The sequence below is a fragment of the Paroedura picta genome, chromosome 3 (genome assembly GCF_049243985.1).
Source record: "Paroedura picta isolate Pp20150507F chromosome 3, Ppicta_v3.0, whole genome shotgun sequence".
Taxonomy (NCBI): domain Eukaryota; kingdom Metazoa; phylum Chordata; class Lepidosauria; order Squamata; family Gekkonidae; genus Paroedura; species Paroedura picta.
The window spans coordinates 10,610,685-10,632,626 of NC_135371.1; the positions used below are offsets into that span (position 1 = coordinate 10,610,685).

The 21,942-nt window shown below is 47.2% G+C and overlaps 1 protein-coding gene across 1 annotated transcript in view; it reads right to left on the bottom strand.

The window, feature by feature from the left end:
* CLIC1 (chloride intracellular channel 1) overlaps positions 1-13,118 on the bottom strand; it is a 29,899-nt gene extending 16,781 nt beyond the window's left edge. The window contains exon 1 of the mRNA XM_077331227.1: positions 12,911-13,118. Within this exon, the coding sequence (XP_077187342.1) occupies positions 12,911-12,949 (39 nt within the window). The 5' untranslated portion in view covers positions 12,950-13,118. The remainder of the gene's footprint in view (positions 1-12,910) is intronic.
* Between the last annotated feature and the right edge of the window lie 8,824 nt (positions 13,119-21,942).

Consider the following 21,942-nt stretch of genomic DNA (forward strand, 5'->3'; position numbering starts at 1 on the left):
TAAATTATAAATGAAAAAAAAATTAAATGAATAAAACAAAACAGAATAGAATAGGAATTAAAGCCGATACCCAATTACCGATCCCCTGTGTAGTTTCCATATGCTGGAGGCTCTTGTCCCTATCCCTGCGTTAATTAGGGGAGGAAGGAGTTGGCTTTCCTTTCCTCTCCCAACAACGGACACCCTGTGAGGTAGGTGGGGCTGAGAGAGCTCTGACAGGACTGCTCTGTGAGAACAGCTCTAACAAGACTGGGACTAGACCAAGGTCACCCATCTGGCTGCATGTCAAGAAGTGGGGAATCAAACCTGGCTCTCCAGATTAATTGCCACCACTCCTAACCACTGCACCAAGCTGGGAGCAGGGAATGACTCAGAGGCCCCATGAAAAATACACTCCCCTCGCTCTGCTATCGACGAACAGGGACTGAGGACATTTCTAGTGCCTGCACAGTCTCTATTCCCTGGCTTCGGAATGAGCTTCAGTTTCCAGGGTGTGTGAGTTGCACGTGCAGGATGAAACCTCAAGAAGGCTAGCCTCTTTTTTTTACGATCAGCTCTTAACCGAGGACGCGAGAGATTAAAATCTGTCTTGCCGTCAGCAGGGCCGACAGGAAGCACTGCTTGCTGCCACGTAGGCCCTAGGAGCACGCTGGTTTCAGTGTTGCCAGCTTGCAACTCGGAGACTGGGCTATTTACCTAAAAAAACACACCAACACACACAGAGAGAAGGCCAAGTTTCTGTGGATGTTCCCAGCCGCCTCTTCTCTCCTTCCCAGCCTGAAATAAGTTTCAGAGCCCAGCTGGAAACAGCAAATGAAGGAAGAGGAGAGTGAAAAGGGACAGTGTTTGCTTGTGTGTGAGAGAGACACACGCACACACAGAGAGACAGAGAGAAAGAGCAAGGCCTGGCCTGGGGCACATTTGCGGTCACTAACTTCCAGGCTGGCCCAGGAGATCCCCTGGAATTACAACTGATCTGTAAACTACAGACATTCATTCCCCCCAGAGGAAAAGTGCTGCTTTGAAGGATGGTCTCTCCAACATGGAGGCCTCTCCCCTCTCCAAACGCCCCCTTCCCCAGGCTTCACCCACAAATCTCCAGTCAGCCTGGAGTTGGCAACCCAAGATACACTCCACATTGAGGCCTCGCCCACTCAAGTTCTGTTTTTTAATCCATTTCCGTCACGCCCAGTTTATAAAGTCCCTGAGCTGCATCCAAGAATTAAAAGCAAAACCATAAAATCCTAAACCAAACCAGCAGCTTAAGATCAGCTAATAAAACCTCAGCGGCACAACACGGGCTTACGGATCCAGCAGCCGTCCCTTAAAACAATAACAGAATGTCAAAGCAACAAATACAATGTTGAAAAAAAGAAAGTAACAAATCGCCGTTGACAGTATGCATAATGTTGGGAAGGTTTTTTTTTCCTTCTCAAGCTTTCTCCTGGCCCATGAACTCCACGAACTGCCACAAAGCAGGCATGGGATGAACATTTGTGGGAGGGGCTCCCTTGGAACCAGGCCCCCCTGAACTCAGATGGGCCTTGCTTCGGAGTAAGCAGAAACTGAAAGACGGTAAAACAGGAAGTGGCATGGACCCGACCTTCCGGTGTGTGGAAATCAACTTCGAATTGCATCCTTCATTGTTTTGGCAGTCCCTGCCGACCCCCCAAAAGACCATTCCTGGAGCTGTGGAATCTTGTGGAGGGCCAAACCATGTGCCAGGATCTGAGGGGGACAACAAAATGAAGCCCACCCCTTCCCCCAGAAGAGCAAAGCTTACAGGAGAGAAAGAAAGAGTGATTTCACCCCTTGGTACTTCCTGCCTCCGGCCTCCTGACCTGCACAGTTACTCTTCCATGCAGGTCTCATGACCCTGGTAATTATCTTTCTGGGAGGCACAGAGGGAGATAGGAGCACCCCACATCTTGTGCACGGTATTCCCAAAGCGTTCATTGTGGCGGCTTTTCAAAAGAAGGGGAAATCCTCCTGAGGAAATAACCATTTTGTGGTCGGAAAGCAGGAGAAAGTGAGATGCCCTCAGGTGACAAAATGAAGGACGAGCCAGAGCAGCCATAGCTATGCTGTTTAGCCCTGGGTCGTACTAGTAAGCGAATGATATGTTCTAGCAACCGCAGGAAGCTCCACACCAAAACTTGAAGCTACTTTTTCTCTGTGGTCCATCTCCCAAGCAAACCAAGGAGGAGGAGGAGGAGGAGAAGGAGGAGAAGAAGAAGCGTTTGTTCTTATATGCTGCTTTTGCCTACCCAAAGGAGGCTCAAAGCGGCTTACAGTCGCCTTCCCATTCCTCTCCCAACAACGGACGCCCTGTGAGGGAGGTGAGGCTGAGAGAGCCCTGATATTCCTGCTTGGTCAGAACAGTTTTATCAGTGCCGTGGCGAGGCCAAGGTCACCCAGCTGGCTGCATGTGGGGGAGCGCAGAATCGAACCCGGCATGCCAGATTAGAAGTCCGCACTCCTAGTCACTACACCAAACTGGGGGGAGGGGAGGACTGAAAAAGATTCAGACTATTTCAGAGACCCCCGGGCCTGGATAGCCCAGGCAAGCCTGATCACGCCAGATCTCAGAAGCCAAACAGGATCAGCCCTGGCTATCATTTGGCCGGTTGCCACCAAGGAATAGTACGGTTGGCACACAAGCAATGGCAAACAGTTCCTGGGGCTGTGGGGCTGTCATAAGTTGACTTGATGGCAAAAAAAATAAATGCCTGCAAAAATACAGAGACACTGTCCTCTGTCTGAGGAAGAGGGCTTGCAGTCGAAAGTTCACTCCTTGAATAAATCTTTGTTGGTCTTAAAGGTGCCACTGGACTCTGATTTTGTTGTGCTACTTCAGACCAACATGGCTATCCCTTTGAAACTGTCCTTTCCTTTAGGCATCTTTACAATTACTTTACAATCTCTTTCAGTTTTAGTATGAACCGAGGAAGGGGAAATAGGCTAAGAAGAGAACGTGCTGTGCACCATGTCTGAAGACAAGCATGTTTTGAGATTCTGTATTTAATTAGGTCAGCCCTTCGCAACTGTCTTACCCTTGCGAAACCCCTGAAACATCCTTCAAGCTTTGAGAAACAGTGGCGCGATCCTGCAGAATATGGTTGGGAAGCATGGCTGTGCACACACCCACCCAGGGCTCCTCCTTTTCCCACCCCTCCAGGCCCCTCATTGGCCATTTTGGGAGGGGGAAACAGATTGACATGACCACATATGGTCATGTCTGAGCCAAACTGTGGCTCTCCAGATGTCCAGAGACTACAATTACCATGAGCCCCTGGCTGAAGCATCCATGATAACTATCTGTCCAGCCACTATTTGAAGACAGCCCATGAGGAGGAACTCAAAACCTCCTTAGGCAGACTATTCCACTACTGAACTACTCTAGCTGTGAAGAGATTTGTCCCGATAACTATCCGTTACCCATTCCTACATGTAGTTTACAGCCATCACTGCAGGTCCTCTCCTCTGCTGCCAACAGGAATCTTTCCCTGCCCTCCTCTAAGTCAGTGGTCCCCAGCCCCCGGTCCGGAGACTGGTCCGTGGATCAGTTGGTACCGGGCCATGGCTCCTCCTTATCCTCCTCCCCGGCTGCAGCCTTGGGGGCTGCCCTACCACTCTGCCACCAGCTCACCTTTGGTGCTCTCTGGTGGCCACCATGGCTGGGGCTCCCCCTCAGCGTGGCACTGTGCAGCACCCCCCAGTGGGCGGTGGGAAGTCAGGGGCGCCGGCAGGAAAGCAAGCAGAGCAGGGGCTCAGGCGGTGGCCCTCGGCAAAAGACTACCCCACCCCGGGGCCTTAGTATAATTGTAATGCGTTGAGTGGTCCCCGGTGATAAAAAGGTTGGGGACCACTGCTCTGTGACAACCTTTCAGGTGCTTAAAGAAAGCAATCATGACCCCTCTCAACCTCCTCCTCTTCAGGCTGGACATTCCCAAGTCCCTCAGCCTTTCCTCACAGGGCTTGGTCTCCAGCCCAGGATCATCCTCACTGCTCTCCTCGGCACCCTTTCCATTTTGTCTGCATCCATTTTTCTGAACTCCTTTCCCCCCAACAGCTGTTTCCAGTGAAACCCTGCTTTTCCTATGGCGAACAAAACCACCTCCAGTCACCCATGACTATGTTCATTCATCACAACGGTGCTCTTTTTACTTTCTCACTTCTTTCTGGCCACAGTCTGACTGCTGAAACAATGCCTCCGCCAGAGTTTCCGGAAGGCCGTTTATCTCTCTCTAGCCCGCATCCAAAGAAATATGTCGGCAGCCGAGCCATTTAGTTACGATCAAAAACGCTCTCTGTAACAGAATGTCCACCTTTCAAGGGAACTCTGTTGACGTCTTTAAGCAGCACAATCCCTGAGGGTTTCAGCGCATATAAACGTGAGCCCTGAGTACATGGTAGATGTCAGACTGTAGCTCTTGCCTGCAGAATAAGCTACTGACATATGTCCCATCTTTCACTGGGAAAGTCTGAAAGGTTCTTCCGCCTAAGGAGCCTTCCTCCGATTAAAGTGGTTCTTCCGTTGAAGGCAGATAGTTAGGCTGGAGATACTTCTTCAAGCCTTGGGTAGGATGCAGGCCATTGTAAGAGAGCTCCTTCAGTCTATTCCCCTCCCAGGCAGCTTGTCTCAACCTTTTTACCGTTGAGAAACCCCTGAAATGTTCTTCAGGCTTGGAGAAAGACCGGAAGTGATGTCAGCAGGCCACACTGCAGGAAGTCACATGTCACCAGATGTTGACAATCACCCAGACACTCCCACTGGATGAAAACTCATGCTCTGTTGCTCTACCCAATCAGCAAAACCTTTCTGAGGCCATCTAAAATCCCCAGAGTGTCATGAAACCCCTGCTGAAAAAGCCTGCTCCAAAGGACGCCATCTAAATTCAAACAGCACAAAGCATCCTGTCTGTCTTTCTAGCACATTTACTTATTTAATTATATACCTCTACCTTTCTCCCTTCTCTGAGGTGACTGGCCCAATGGTCACCCAGCAAGCTTTCATAACAGGGTAGATTCAAAACTTGGGTGTCCCAGTGTAGCACTCTTAACCTCTACACTAGGGGTAGTCAACCTGTGGTCCTCCAGATGTCCATGGACTACAATTCCCATAAGCCCCTGCCAGCAAATGCTGGCAGGGGCTCATGGGAATTGTAGTCCATGGACATCTGGAGGACCACAGGTTGACTACCCGTGCTCTACACTATGCTGGCTTTTTGTCCCATTTTTTGCCCAAGGAATTCAGGGTGGTGTACCTGGTTCTCCTGTCCCCATTTTCTTCTCATGGGGCAAACCTCAATGTCAGAACTGTTGTTATGATGAGAAAGGGGGGGGAGAGGATTGCAGACACAGTTCTGGGCTCCCTGAAGAGTGGGCAGGATTAAAAAAATAATAATAATACTGAACTGTATTTACGACAATCAGGTTCACAGTGTGAGAATAAATATATTATTAGGCTCCATTTACTTCCAAAGCCTGTGAAGGGATAGACAACTGCAGAACCAATTAATACAGTAAGAAAGAAACAGAAGGTCTTTAGTGCTATATAATCAAGCAGAGAGTATCTACCTGAAAAAGTGATATATTCAGAAAAATCTGTATTTTACCTTTCTGCCCAATCAGGAGGGGAAGAAGAGCTGTGTTTTTCTTTTTTTACACTCCACTTTGCACTACCTGAAGGAATCCCAAAGTGGCTAACAAAACACTTTTCCCTTCCTTTCTGCACAACAGACACCCTATAAGGTAGATGGGGCTGAGAGAGCTCTTAAAGAACTGCTCTTCAAGTAGGTAGCCATGTTGGTCTGAAGTTACAGTATAACTTTTGAGTCTATTGGCACCTTTAAGACTGACAACATTTTAGGCAAGACGGAAGCTTCCCTGCCAGACTTAAGTAAACATGCATACAATGATAGTTAGAACACTGGGCAGGAAGCAGTGATCACTATGAGACCATCCGATGCAACCACAATGACAAAAGTCTTCACCCGCTGAAGGAAGACAGTGATAGAGGGGGGCAGATGAATATAGCTGTGCAAAGAGTTTCCTAGTTTTGGTGCCATGGCCAAGAAGGCCCTCTCTTGGTTTGCCATCCATCTAATCTCTGAAGGCTGGGGCACACCAAGCAAGCAAGGCCTTGGAAGATGATCTCAGTAGTTTGGTGGGTGGGGGGAGGAGATCCTTCAAGGTACGGTTTTAACAAAGGCACCAAGCTCCTATTTTCATCTGCAGAAGGTTGGGGAGTGTGAAACACTTGAAAAAGGCAGAAGCCGCTTCTCTGCAGGTACAGCCCCACACCACCTGTGTGAGAAACGCACAGGCAGTTAAATTTCTCCTGTGGAATAATAGGGGCCATATTATTACACAGGTTGCCAAATTTTGTGCTCGTGTGCTTAGCACACAGGAAAGACAACTTAAACTTAAGTAAAGGTGTTTTAGAGGAATTTTACTGTGCAATTGTTTATAATGTATCTATCAATCGTGCAATTTTAAATATTTTACATTTTGCATTGGTTCCCTGTTTATGTAATTTCTGCTGTGAAATTTTTTTTTTTTTTTTGCTATCTGTTGTATCTGGCCGCAGTGCTGCATTAAATAAATTTGAATTTGACTTCAGTTTGAGATGCACAGGCAGGCACATTTCATGTTCACTTCTCATCTGACCAGCACACCAGTGGTAGGCAGAAAAGGCCATGACAGGATCAAGCATCTGATGCTGCTGTGTTCACAGAAAAGACCCCGCCTTGTGCGTATCTTCACTGATGTGGTTACCATAGCTTCTCCCACTCCTGCTCCTGTACTCCTGATTCAGCTTCCTGGAATCTTTCAGTACTGGGCAAGTTCCAGAGCTTCCGGAGGGATCCTGTGCTCCTACAGGGGCCACACAAACCAATCGGAGGGTCTCCCTTTTCGAGAGACATTTTGTGCTCAGGTGCAGATACCCAGGGTGGGAGGGAGAGCCACCTACACATGCTATGCTAGTTATAATGGCTACCCTCATAATATGAACTTAATAATTTCTTTGGTGGATTAAGCCACGTTCCACCTGGTCCAACGTTCTGTTCACAGCCGTAGTCAAACTTGGTTTTGGAAGCTTGAAAAGCATCTCTCTTGCTGGCTGCCCCCACATTGGGTATTTAGAGGCATGCTGCCTTAGTACATGGAAGTTCCATTTAGCTACCATGCCTAAGGGCTGTTGACAGGTCTAGAATATTTATATTGTGAGTTATGTGCTGTCAAGTTACTTCCAACTAAGGAATTAATAACCTCCAGGAAGTCCTTTCCTTAACAGACTTGCTCAGGTCTCGCACACTGGACGTTTACAAACTTTTTTTTAATGCCGTTCTTAAACGTATGCCCTCCCCCATTAAAACCCAGGGATGTGGAGTTCTGACTTCTTTCGTGTTTATTTTCATCTCTCTATATATATTTTTAAAGCAATGCATTCAAAACATATGTCTTGCTCAGGCTCTGTTGCTGTGGATGGCATCCAGAAGGCCAATTACCCATCAAGCCTCTGCTCTCCCCTGTGTGGAATGCAAATAATTATACAGACCTACCTTGACAGGTTGTTATGAGGATGCGGAAAGAGCGGCTTGTCGTAAAACTTCAGGTTGGGCGAGGTTAAAATAAACACTTTTAAGGAATCTTCGGCCTGATGTAAATAGAATCTTTTAATACAGCCTTTCTTCTGGCCCCAAGTCCTTGTGGCAGGCCCGCGACATAGAGGGGAGAATTCTGCACTAGGCCCCCATTCAAATCTCTAACTCTGCTACAGAGCCCACCAGGTGGCAGAGGCCAGACACATCCTCTCTACCTGACATATCTCACAGGGTTATTATGAGGGAGAAGGAAAGAAAAACAACATTGGAAGCTGCTTTGGTTCTCACTGGGAAGATAAGGGGGGTATAAATGCCTGAAAACTAGAAAATAATGAATAAAATATCCAGACGCCTGCCATAACAGTACCTCAGCCAGTTCCTGGGTGGGGCTGACAGAAGACAGGAAGCTGGAATCCAGCCTTATAATTTTCACCAAAATGAACAACATTTTTAAATATCAGTGTTACGAGGGTTACGAGATAAATATATGATGCTGCTGTTACTGAGTTCTCTTGTCCCTCAGGAACTTTTCAAATTCTCATTTGAGTGGCATTCAAATCCTACAATTTCTTTATTACAAAATAAAAAGGCACAAATCATTTCGCTAATGAAGTCAAAGTCAAGTGGGCATTCTTGTTAAACATTCACTTCCTCTTCCCTTAAAAGAAAAAGTGAAAAAGATCTGCCTGTTATTTCTCCTCACCCATGTTGGTGCTTCCCACCCAAAGAACAACCCGGGCAGCCTCAAAGAATTTGTGAAGATTTTTAATGCTGTGCTGAACCCCATGGTGTAATTCCAAATCTCTGCTGCCTACTAGGGACTATTGAAATACCTGTCCTAAACTGCACCTACATCCTCCTCACAATTTGACTCAGAATCACATCATGATATGGAAGCGAGACAATGAGTCTGCCTGGATTTGTAACCATATATCATGTCAGAGAAGGGAGTCAAAGCATTCACTGCCTGTCAAGGGGGGTTTAAAGCAGCATAAAGTATGGTTACAAAGAGTCTTGCTGGATCAGTCCCAGTTCACAACATAACAGAAGCCAATCAGATGCTGATTTGAGGAGCTTTCTCCCAGTTTCTTATACCCCTGAAGCAGGGACAAAGGTGCCAAACTGGGGCCTTCCCAAACCCCCAATTGAGGACTGGAAACCCTATTTGGATGAAGGCCCAGTCCCGGCCACCAATGTGGATGGTTTTTACTGCTATTTTATATTCTACTGCTGCTATTTCAGACTTTATTTTGTGTAGGGTTTCATGGGGCTTTTGCATTTTTATTTGCTCTTAAACGTCATAGGCCATCCTGACTGTTACTTGTAACAGAAAGGTGGCAGAGAACTTGTGTAAACCAATAAATCGGGCACCATTTCTATCCTGCTCTTCCATCAGAAAAGCTGAAAGTAGTTGAGATTCCTTGGCCGAGATTTCCTTCAGGCCAAGTCCTTGGTGAACACTGCAACACCAGCAGAAGCCAGCTGCTCCTTGGGTCCAACTGGGATTTCACCCCAGACAGAATCCCACCCGCACAACATTTTCGGTCAGCATTTGCACCAAGCACGTGAATCAAGAAGGGGCTTGATTCAGGACACTGAACGTGCTTGACCAGCAAAGAGCATTCATACTTGCCATGACCCTGGTACAGCAAAACACAACTGCGTGCTTCAGACAGAAGGGTCCCCACCCCCAATTACTCACCAACACCTGCACCCAAACCCTGCAAAAACTGAAACCGCAAGGGTACATCTCATCTTAAGCCTGACTCCTCACCTTTAACACTTCCTTCTGGGAAGATACTCACATGGTTGGGAAATAAAAAAGTTCAGTGAGGGGATAAATCTCCTAGGTTTGCCAGAAGAGGAAAGGAAAGCGAAGACCAGGGAAACAGCAAATCGTAAAGAAATGATTAAAGTCATTGCCCAGTAGCAAAGTACAGGCTTTGAACTGGAGAAGGGTTCAGTCCCTGGCATCTTCAGATAAATATAGTTCCTAGAAGAAAGGCTGGAAGGCATCTCTGCTGAGACCCTACAAAACTAGCCAATCGGGCTGGATGAGGCATTTATTTACTTGTATCTCACTTTTCTCCCCAGTTGGGACTCCAAGCAGCCTACAACATCATTCCCCCCGCCCTCCTTTCTCACACAGCAACAACCCTGTGACTTAGACCAGGCTGACAGTTTGTGACACACCCAGGGTCAGGTTCCATGGTAGAAATGGGGATTCTCAGATCTGACTCATCACAAGACATACATTACAGATACATGAAACATCCAAAGAAATATGTCTGGCCTCAATCAGAGCCGGCCCCAGCTCCTAACTGGCAAAATGAGCTCCCAAATGAGATCAGGGACCTGCCAGAACTATCCAAGTTCTGCAGAGCCTGCAAAACTGGGTTCTTCGGCCAGGCCTATGGTTGAGGCCAGCTAGATAATAGCTAGATACAGCTACAGCAAATATCGGGCCTCCCTCCTGCAGACCCTCCTTTCCTTCCCTGCTCCCCTCCCTGTAGACTAAAATCTGCTGGCCACAACCTGGCCTCAGAACTCGAAATTTGATAAAACTATGTTAAATTGTGATTTTATATCATTTTAACCAGGATTTTGAGCCTCTTGTGGTAAGGCAGCAGACATGCAGTCTGAAAGCTCTGCCCATGAGGCTGGGAGTTGGATCCCAGCAGCCGACTCATGGTTTTATCAAGTTTCTAGACTCTGTAAACACCCTGAGATGGGTAATTAAGAAAGGCAGTATATAAACCAGGGGTAGTCAAACTGCAGCACTCCAGATGTCCATGGACTACAATTCCCATGAGCCCCCTGCCAGCAAATTCCGGCAGGGGCTCATGGGAATTGTAGTCCATGGACATCTGAAGGGCCGCAGTTTGACTACCCCTGATATAAACCATGATGAAATAAAATCTGGTCTGACATGACACGTGGAAGAGGTATCCCTTTCCCCACCCTCCCTGAAAGGGTGCCCTGCAAGTTGAGGGTATTGCACCAATAGTAGTAACAGTTGGTAGGGGGAAAAAACGTTGAAATCTTCGAATGGAAACACAGCTGAGCCAGCCGTACCCAACGCAAAGCTTTTGTGGCTTCACAAGGGCAAACACATCAGTTACTTGCCGCCCTGCCCATCTTTCTCTCTGCCTTTAAGCAAAAATGGCTTCGAAAACAAGCTGGTCTTGGGAGGAGAAAAATGTGCATATAAACATTGTAAATGAATACGGTATACAAAGGTAACGGGCACTCATCCACTAGGTCACATAATGGAACATCCACTGGTCACAACAGAACATCCGCTGGTCCCCATAACAAGCATAAATGGCACACAACAGGCCGAAAGAGGGGAAAGGGTGCGAAAAGCCCGAGGGCAGATGGGGCAAAAGGGACGACCGAAGAAGAAAGGCTAGAAGCATAGCTGCCAACCTTTTCGGCAAATGTGCTGCAAGGGGAGGAGCCATGTCCCAGAAACACAATACATGTAGATAGTCCCAGGTTCAATTCCCAGTATCCTCTGAGCAGGGGTAGTCAACCTGTGGTCCTCCAGATGTCCATGAACTACAATTCCCTTGAGCCCCTGCCAACATTTGCCTGCAAACGCTGGCAGGGGCTCATGGGAATTGTAGTTCATGGACATCTGGAGGACCACAGGTTGACTACCCCTGCTCTGAGAACCACACATTCAATCCCAGCCTCTGCTTGGCATGCAGAAGGCTCCAGGTTCAATGCTTGGCATCTCAAGTTAAATGGATCGGGCTGGAGACAAAGACCCTCAAAATGAGACCCCAGAGAGCCACGGCCTATCTGAGTGGACAAGACTGGCTTTGACAGAGTGAGGGTCTGAATTCAACATAAAGGCAGTTTTACGGATGCGTAGTCTAACTTTCAGTGTCATGGGTTCATGTTTTATTCATTTGGCATTTTCTATTTCATCTGTAAATACATTTCTGTTCTACCCTTCCCCAGAAAGAAAAGATGGGGAAAAAGGACCAAGGATCGACAGATGAGAAACTGATGTTTAGGAAAACAAGGAAGTCTTTGTATTCTTTTCTCCAAGGCTTCTTACACTATCATCTGTTCACCCGCCAGGTAAAAAGTAATGGGCTCCAGAAGCCATCAGATTGGGCTGGGGGGGGGGGAGACTCTAATTTGACGTCTGGGAAGAACTGGGCATAGTTTCCCTCCCCACCCACCAGCTCCTGCCCCAAAGCCAAGGTACAAAAGGGCGATATCCTGCAATAAAACCTCTGAAAGAGACATTGAGAGGTTTCAGTCTATAGCCGCAAAACACAGGGAAGCCCTTCTGGGCCTTCCCAGCGCCTGAATTTAATCTCCCATATCCTGCCTTTAGGTCCACGGAGGAAACGCGATGAACACAAGAAGCTCCCTTATATTAAAACAAACAAACAAAAAACAGATGTTAGGAAAACACCGATTAACTACCATCACCATGACCCCTGATTCCACATGTGGAAGGAGAGGATCGATTCTTAAATTGCCCCCAAAGGAGATTTAGGGAGTGGGTGAAGAACGCCCCAATTATTGTTGTTAGGTGCGAAGTTGTGTCCGACCCATCGCGGACAATGATCCTCCAGGTCAGGGGTAGTCAAACTGCGGCCCTCCAGATGTCCATGGACTACAATTCCCAGGAGCCCCCTGCCAGCGAATGCTGGCAGGGGGCTCCTGGGAATTGTAGTCCATGGACATCTGGAGGGCCGCAGTTTGACTACCCCTGCTCCAGGTCTGCTCCAGGTCTCCACCTGCTCCAGGTCTCCACCATTCCCCGGAGTCCATTTAAGTTTGCCCCAATAGCGACCCCCAATTTATAGGGGTGTCCCTAAAAATTGCAACTGCAGACTCCCTGACCGCATCCACTCTTTAGATCAGTAGATTTCAAATTTGGGGTGGACCTCCCTTAAAAAAAACGGGGGGGGGGAGAGGGCCACACGCTTCTTTGTCGCCTGGCACTTGACGCCCACGAAGGAGAAGGGGGCAAAGCGGCGCGCTGGATGGCGAGCGGCGGAAACGGGCGGCCAGATGCTGTCAGGGGAAAGGACGGGGCGGGGCGGGGGCTTCTCTGCCCGCCCGCTTCGCTTTCGCTCGGCGGAGGAAGTGGGGAGGGGGCGGGAGGAGCCCAGGGAGGGGAGGGGTCCTCTAAAACTGCACGGGGGTCGAGAGAGCCTCCCCTCCCGCCATTTCCTCCACGGTTCTCGGGTCCAGCACCCTGGACCCCCACCCAAACCCCCCACCCTAGCCCCGAGGGGGTGGAATGGCGCCACACGCCGCAGCCTCCTTACCTTTACGAAGAGTTCTACCTGCGGCTGCTCTTCGGCCATGGCGGGGACAGGTGGGCGAGCCCAGGGAACTTTCTCTCGCCTTCAGCCGACCGAGGCGGGGAGGGCGGCTCTTCTCGCGCCGAGGAGTCGCTCCCAACTTCAAGCAACTTCCCTCCGCTTGCGCTGCGGCCCCGCCCAGGAACTGAGCCCGGTTGAGTCACCGAGGATGGGCGGAGGGGAGGGGAGGGGAGCGGAGCGGAGCGGAGCGGAGCGGAGCAGAGCGCGGGCTGGAGGGAGGGACGGAGGGGGGGGCGGGAATGGCCGGCCTTGGGGGAGGGGGGCTGTATCTCCCCTCTGACTTTTTCCTCAGGCTTCACCTGGCGCCCGCGCGCCCCGCCGCAATTGCGCTTTTTTTTTTTTTTTGCTGCCAACGATAATAAGTCCGCGTAGTGCGGTGGGTTTAACGCGCACAAACGCATCCCACCCTGCCGCGGGACTTTGAGTTGTCATGGTGGGCAGTTCGCCAAAATTGGAGTCCGACGGCACCTTGAAGACCGACAAGGATGGGTTCGAGGGGGTGCGCTTTCGGGGGTCCGCGCGCTTCCTCAGAGCAGGGAACAGGGAGCGTGAGAGTGCAGATGTAAGGAGAAAGTAAGTGAGTAGCAAATCAGTCAACAGCATCGCAGCGTCCAAGCTGTGCAGAAAAGCAAATCGGTTCATTTGTCCTTCACGAAAATATTTGATTCAAATGGGTCGCCGTGTCGGTCTGAAGTGGCACGATAAAATCGGAGTCCAGTAGCAGCTTTAAGACCAACAAAGATTTATTCAAGGCGTCAGCTTTCGAGTGAGGAAGAGTGCTTGCACTCCAAAGCTCGCGCCTTGAATAAATCTTTGTTGGTCTTAAACAGGGGTAGTCAAACTGCGGCCCTCCAGATGTCCATGGACTACAATTCCCAGGAGCCCCTGCCAGCGTTTGCTGGCAGGGGCTCCTGGGAATTGTAGTCCATGGACATCTGGAGGGCCGCAGTTTGACTACCCCTACTAGAAATATTTGAGTGAGATGTTCTCTTTTAGCCTGGCCTCCCTCACAGGGTTATTGTAGTGAGGATAAAACAGAGGCGGGAGAGACCAATGTTTTAAGTTGCTTCGCAAATTGGGAGTCCAGGGACAGCTTTAAGACCAACAAGGATTTATTTGAGGGATTAGCTTTCGTGCGCTCTGACAGACACCTCATGTCATGCAATGGAAATCAGTTCATGTGCATAGGCAGCATGTGAGAGTAAATTAATTCACGGCATAATGGTTAACAGATTCCAGAGATAAAATAGGAAAAATCAGCAATTTGGATTTGTTTGCATTCACTTGAGATTGAATTTGCGTGGGAAATGTTTTGGATTCATTAAAAGGTGTCTACATAAGCTCATCCCTTGAATAAAACTTTGTTGGTCGTAAGGGTGCCACCGCTCAAATTTTGTTCTGCTCCTTCGGACCAACATGGCTCCCCACTTGAATTTAAGTTGCTTTGGGCCTTGGAAGATGGCTACCCACTTGAATTTAAGTTGCTTTGGGCCTTGGAAGATGGCTACCCACTTGAATTTAAGTTGCTTTGGGCCTTGGAAGAAAAGTTTATTTATTTTATTTATTTTAATTTATATACCGCCCTCCCTGGAGGCTTAGGGTAGAAATATATAAATCTATGGGGGCTTCAATCTGTAGTTTAAGTAGTTTGAGACAAGCCATTACTCTCCATGGGATTCACTTTTTCCCCTTTCTACCTGTGGTTAAACAGGTAGTTAAACAGTGGTTAAACCTGTGGGAGGAAATACAAAAGCCTGTCAAACCTGTGTGAAAGAGGCAAAAGTGTAGAGGCCTTCTGCTGAGTCCAGGCTTATCAACTTCCTGTGGCTGGTCTATCAAAGTCAGCTTGATAGAGAAGAAGAGCTTGTTTGTTTATACCCTGCTTTTCAGGAGTCTCAGAGTGGCTTACAAACATCTTTCCCTTCCTGTCTGCAAAACAGACACCTTGTAAGGTAAGAGGGGGGGGAGAGCTCTGAGAGAACTGTGACTGGCTGAAGGTCATCCAACTGACTGCTTCAGGTAGTGAAAAGCGAGGTATAAAAACCCACTCTTCTTCCATCAGGATGCCTGCCATTTACGCTTTGTGTATAAATGTTTCTGTCTGCAGAGGACATCTAACATCTGCCATTATGTTCCTACAAAACTCAGCAAGGTGAGGCTTGCCTGAGCTATATTTTTCTGGGGTTATCAACTTCCAGGGGATGACTGGAGATCTCCCGCTATTACAGTTGATTTCTAGGTGTCAGATGAGTTCACCTGGAAAAAATGGTTGTTTAGAAGGTGGGCTAAGTGTCATGATACCTCACTGAAGTGCCTCCTCTAACCTCACCCTCCTTAGACTCTACCCTCATATTGCCTGGTTATATTTCCCAAGCTGAAGCTGGCAGTCCTCTAGCTCAGGGGTAGCATTTGCTGGCAGGGGCTCATGGGAATTGCAGTCCATGAACATCTGGAGTACCATAGGTTGACTACCCCTGCTCTAGCTGTCCCTTCCTGTGTACAAGGATCTCCTCCTTGTCCGCTCTGGACATCTACCCCTTTATTATTATTTAAAATAATATCTAAAGTTATTTTTCACCCAGCACAGCTAGATCCCCAGGCATGTAACAACCAGCCATATATGTAATAATTAAATCAATACCGTCACCAAAACATTCTTAATACATGCAACCAGAAAACTTATAACCGTAGGGTGCTCTCCCTTCAAACTGTTTGTGACATCACCATTCTTTTTCGGCTGCCCTGACACCATCCTTAGTAACTCGGTTTTGCAACCACAACACCGTTCTCAATTACCTCGTTTTGAAACCACTGACATATGATGGAATTTTGGGAACTGGCTTCATTGTTCTATAAAATCTTTTACTGAGAATGAGGGTGATGAACAGCAGTTGCCTTAAGGTCTTCTTATGCCTCTGTGGTAAAAGTTACAAAGATTTAACTTCAAATATTTCTTTGTCTCCTTGTTTCCTCTCCTAGTCCAACCCAGGAAGGTTGGGCTTGAATAGCCGTGACCTTTTCTCCCTTCCTGACTTTTACTCCTGCCATGTTTTCACCCTTGACACTTTATCTGCAACAAGGCTAGCCTAGAACATACAAAAAGGAAATGAAGCCAGTTTCTTTCTGCATGTGCCAGTTTCTTGACGACCTAGAAGGGTTTTTCAAATTGGTAGGACTTAATTAATTAAGTTATTTGTAATTAATTTGTAATTATAGTTAATAAATTTGTGAAACATTTATCTATGATATGACCATATATGGACATGTTGAGCCCCCCCCCATGGCCAATGATTGGCCAGGAGGGTGTGGGAAGGGCATGTACACAGCTATACATCCCAATCATATTCTGTACGATCGCGCCATTTCTGGGGTTCCCTAAAGCCAGACAAACGTTTCCAGGGGAAGTGAGGGGGTTCTTAATGGTAAAAAAAATTGAGAAAGGCTGCTTTAATAACTCTGAGAGATATCAGGGAGGGGGTGCTAACTCAAGATTGGGAAATCTCTAGAGATTTTGTAGGCAGAGCCTGGGGGAGGTTGGGGAGAAAAGAGACCGCAGCAGGGTATAATGTCACCCTCCAAAGTAGGTATTTTAACTAGGGGAACTGATCAATGTTGCCTGGAGATCAATTGGATCAGAGTCACATGTAGCTCGAAGAGACCCCAGAGGGCCATCCAGTCCACACACACCCTACCTTCTCCTGACAGGTGCTCATCCAGGTCCTCCAAAAAACTTCCAACGAAGGAGATACCACCACCCTCCAAGACAGCATATTCTATCTATGAACAGCCCTCACTGCCTTTCCTGTAACTTGAACCCACGGCTCTTAGTGCTCATTCTGCACTCGACGGTTAATGCACTTTCATTGCACTTTAGAAGTAGGGTTTCCTGTTCTGTACAGGAAAATCCAGCTGCAAAAGCACATTGGAAGTGCATCACCCCAAAAGGGGTGGTCTCTAAGACTGCAGTAAACAAGTTGGCCCCCTCTTCAAAAAATTGCCTTACTTTGAAATTCCATGAGATCTCCAAGGCCCATATGGAGATCAGCAACTCAAAGATTTTTAAAAAATATTTGATATATAGACCACCCCTCTCCACAAGCGGGCTCGGGGTGGTTTGCAACACAGATGAAAACATTCCAAAAACACGTTTTTAAAACGTCCTAAAAATTCAAACTAACACAACCCAGCTTCCATGAAGGATACACAGGCCCCCCTGTGGGGAGAGGCAGCGCACTGGCTCCTCTCCCCAGTTAAACAGCCATGATTTCCTGACTCAGTCCGGAAGGCAGTTAGGAAATATAAATAGGTGGGTGTAGACTAGACAAAATACAATACACCTCTGTGCGCTGTGATGAATGGGAGACTGACTGGCCAGAAGCCACTGCCTTTAGCACAGTGTATTCATTTCTGGGGTTCGACGGAAGGAGAAAGAAACAGGCGGCATGGAAAGGACAGAAATCGCAAACTATATATGTGTGTGTGTGTGTGGGTGTGTAAGAGAGAGAGAGATTGCAAGCAATAAGGTGTGCAGGGCCGGATTTTCCTATAGGCTAACTAGGTTTCAACCTAGGGCCTCAAGATCAAGAGGGGCCTATATTCAAATTGTTAGCAAAATTAAAATTACACTATTCTAAAAACACTTAGAAGGCTAGCTCCTGAAGATGAAACTCAAATACTTTGGCCACCTCATGAGAAGGAAGGACTCCCTGAGAAGAGCCTAATGCTGGGAGTGATTGAGGGCAAAAGAAGAAGGGGACGACAGAGAATGAGGTGGCTGGATGGAGTCACTGAAGCAGTCGGCGCAAACTTAAATGGACTCCTGGGAATGGGAGAGGACAGGAAGGCCTGGAGGATCATTGTCCATGGGGTCGCGATGGGTCAGACACGACTTCGCACCTAACAACAACAACAACAAAACACTGAACACTCACCTTTTGAGTTCAGTAGGTTCCATACTTTAGTGAAGTGTTTATAGACTATTGAACAACTTTTTTGTGACAATATCTTCATTTCACAGAATTCTAGGGAGGTGAAAGGGCCACATAAGTAGAATAGCCTAGGGCCTCTTTTCATGTAAATCCGGCCCTGAAGGGGTGTGTGTGTGTGTTTGTGTGTGAAGGCTTTTTTCTCTAGCACAACAAAAATTGAGTCCAATAGCACATTTAACTCCATCAAAGATTTATTCAAGACGAGAGCTTTCGAGAGCAGGCACCATTTTTGTTGTGCTGCTTCAGACCAACACTGCCTGCTTGGATCTTTTCCCTCCAGCGTCAGTGTTGACCCTTGTGTGGCACTAGAAGGCACTGTTGTGCACAGAGCCCTACGGAAGGAACCGGAATCCGGCTCAGGTTTCCCTAGGAACTGGTGGACACGCTGGTAACTGTTTAACTTTAGTAGACGTCTTGTGGAACGGCGCTTTGGAGAGTCAAGGAAACTCTGCGAGGGGGAGAATCACCCAAGAAGCCTCCTGCTCCGGCCCTTTCCTTCCGCAGCCTCCTCGTCACCTGGGTTGGTTTCGTTGGACTGGATCCTTGTTTCCTTTCTCATGCACAGCCGGTCGCAGGGGCGGGGACGGGGGAGGATGGGGATTCCAGTCGGGTGCCCATGGCTGCACTCTGTAGCAGCAAAAGCCAAGCAGGGATCCCAGGGAAAGAGAACGACCCTTACTCTGGCATAGTCTGCTATGAGTTCTTTATGGGCCAATTTTCTCAATGAAACCTTCAGTGGGATTACTCAGTATTAAGTCAATGCAGACCTCCAGCAAGCAGTGTGACAGAGAAGACAAATCTTGCAAATGTTACTAAGAAAGGCATTCGCTTCACTACCAATGAAGCGTCGCAGGGCATTTTAGTATCAGACCACTGCGGAAGACCCCGAAACGCGGCTGGCCCCTTGTATTAGGTCATTTTATTCATGTGTCAATATGGATCTGTGCAATACTCTAATTAGTACTGATGTTTTAAAAATCTTAGAATGTGCACACAAATAGTAAAAATACTTGCATTTCAACATTTAGCAATCATACAATCATAGAGTCGGAAGGGACCTCCTGGGTCATCTAGTCCAACCCCTTGCACCATGCAGGGCACTCACAACCCTATCGCTCATCCACTGTATGCACTGCTGCTCAACCTCTAAGGTTCCTAGCTTGTATACACAGGCTGGGTTATTTTGTTCCCTGTATCTGCTTGTCTCACCTTCTCCTCCACTGTGTTTTACATTTTGATTGTCTAACAAGAGTTGGGAGCGTCTTACCCCCGAGCTGTGTGAATTGTGCGCTGTTTTGACTTCTCATTTCCGTCTCAGCCACTCATTGTAACGTTCCCTCCCCTCCCTTTCTGTTTTATACATGGAACGGGGCCAATGGATTCACATTCCTAAAGCATTTGATTAAATGAGCTCTGACACTCAAAAAATTATGCCAAATTTTCTGAGTCTTTCAGAGCATCTACCAGAGGATAGAATTATTATTATGAGATTTATTACCCGGCCTTCCCTCTAAGACTCAGCAGTGTACAACATAGTGAAATTGACATAATAATTCATTAAAACCATACGTACTAAAACCATCATTCCATTCGCTCCATGAGTTTCTCAGTTGGTTTTACATCTGACTTACGTCACTGGTCAATTATGCCGACAAGTTTTTTGAGAGAGGAATGTATTGAGAGGATTAGGAGGACCCACTGGTTTTATTATGTGCGCTGGCTTCAACCATACTCCTGGTGGAACAGTGCCATCTTGCAGGCCCTGCACACCTGGAATACTGTGTGCACTGGTCAGACCACACCTGGAGTACTGTGTGCAGTTTTGGAGGCCTCACTTCAAGAAGGACGTGGATAAAATTGAAAGGGTACAGAGGAGAGCGAGGAGGATGATCTGGGGCTAAGGGACCAAGCCCTATGAAGATAGGTTGAGGGACTTGGGAATGTTCAGCCTGGAGAAAAGGAGATTGAGAGGGGACATAATAGCCCTCTTTAAGTATTTGAAAGGTTGTCACTTAGAGGAGGGCAGGATGCTGTTCCCATTGGCTGCAGAGGAAAGAACGCACAGTGATGGGTTTAAACTACAAGTACAACGATATAGGTTTGATATCAGGGGAAAAAAATTCACATTCAGAGTAGTTCAGCAGTGGAATAGGCTGCCTCAGGAGGTGGTGAGCTCCCCCTCACTGGCAGTCATCAAGCAAAGGTTGGATACACACTTTTCTTGGATGTTTTAGGATGCTTAGGGCTAATCCTGCGTTGAGCAGGGGGTTGGACTAGATGGCCTGTATGGCCCCTTCCAACTCTATGATTCTGTGATTCTAATTGTGATAGTTCTGTTGGGGCCCAGGTCTGATGGCAGCATGTTCCACCGGGTTGCGTCCCAGGGCTGAAAAAGCCCTGCCCATGGTCGAGGCCAAACAAACTTCTTTGGGGTCCAGGACAGATAGCATATTGGTACTTGATGATCAAAGAGCTCTCCTGGGGGCAGTCCCTCAGATATGCAAGACCCAGACCCCTTATGGCCTTGAAGGTCAAAACCAAAACTTTGACCCTGATCCAAAATTCAGCTGGCAGTCAATGCAGCTACTAAAATATAGGTCGAAGTTTCTGTCTCAGCCATCAGAGACTTTGTGGGCCAGTTCAGAGAGAGAGTAAAACTATCCTTACATTTATAAACTGCCCCTATCGAACTGGTCTTCTTGGGGCAGTTCCTTTTGACACTGATTGAGTTGCAAGAAGATTCAAAATGATAGTTCCATGCAGCATTCAAAATAGTGCTAACTTCTTCATCAAAATCCATCTCCGCAGGCACAATTCCACTGTTTATCTCCTTGGAAGTAAGTTATCTTCCGGGAAAAAAATGCCACTTCTTTTCGCAATTTTCATTTTGCCCTTTTGTTTCCAACCTAATTAATTCTTTGGCTTTTTCCCAACACTTAACCAGTGGTTAATAATCAGATTTTGTTCCTTTACTTGCGTGGTCAAGCTTGAGTACTCCTTACCATGTTGTAACAAGCCCTTGTTACCCTCCTTTTAAATCATAGAATCCCAGTTGGAAGGAGCCATAAAAGCCATCTAGTCCAACCCCCTGCTTAATGTAGGATCAGCCTAAAGCATCCATATTATTGCAAAACTACATTTGTAATTAAAAATCAAAATGAGCAGTGTCATGAACTGGCTCAAAGTGGGGAAGAAAAGCTCCAATAAAACCTGTGCTCACATAATAAACCTACAGGCAGTATCATAAACAAAAATAGCCACCATCCTATAGCTTCAGGATTTTGCCACTGGGAAATACAGGTGATCTGTTCTTTTTTAGCCTTGATAAACATACGCACACGTTAGATGTCTTATCTTAGCCATACAAGAGATTCACCCTGGATACCAGTAGGTAAACTACACAACAAATGAAAACGAGTAATTATCCAGCTGGTTCAAGGGAGGGCCCTGTGGGTATGCAAGGACATTAGTCAGAGTTTACAATAGTGGATTCTGTGGTGATTTGAAAAGTGGAAGAAGAGGAGTCAATGATCGGATTACCTCAGATGGGAGGGAATGTTATAACTGAGGAGAAAGTGTCTCCATAACAACAGCCTCCTAAGGTGCTTATGGATGCCTTGAACTAGGTCTGTCTTGACCACTGGAGCAGAGAAGCATGTACTGGTATACTAGAGAGTATTAGTACATTTGTTTTAAAATACTTTCTCTGATAAGTCACCATTTCTCTGTTCTACCTTTAGAAGTTTTAGAAGATGTTGATATTTATAAAAGATGTCTGAACATGAATTGCTGGAGGTGCTGTTCCCTTAAGCTTCACTCACACATAAAACACCAAATTTCTATAATCTCTAGTGAGAAATTTACAATTTAGAGACATTTCCTTATCTTTTAGAGCAGGGGTAGTCAATTCATGGGGATTGTAGTCCATGGACATCTGGAGGGCCACAGTTTGACTACCCCTGTTTTAGAGTATTAAGCAACTGGTAA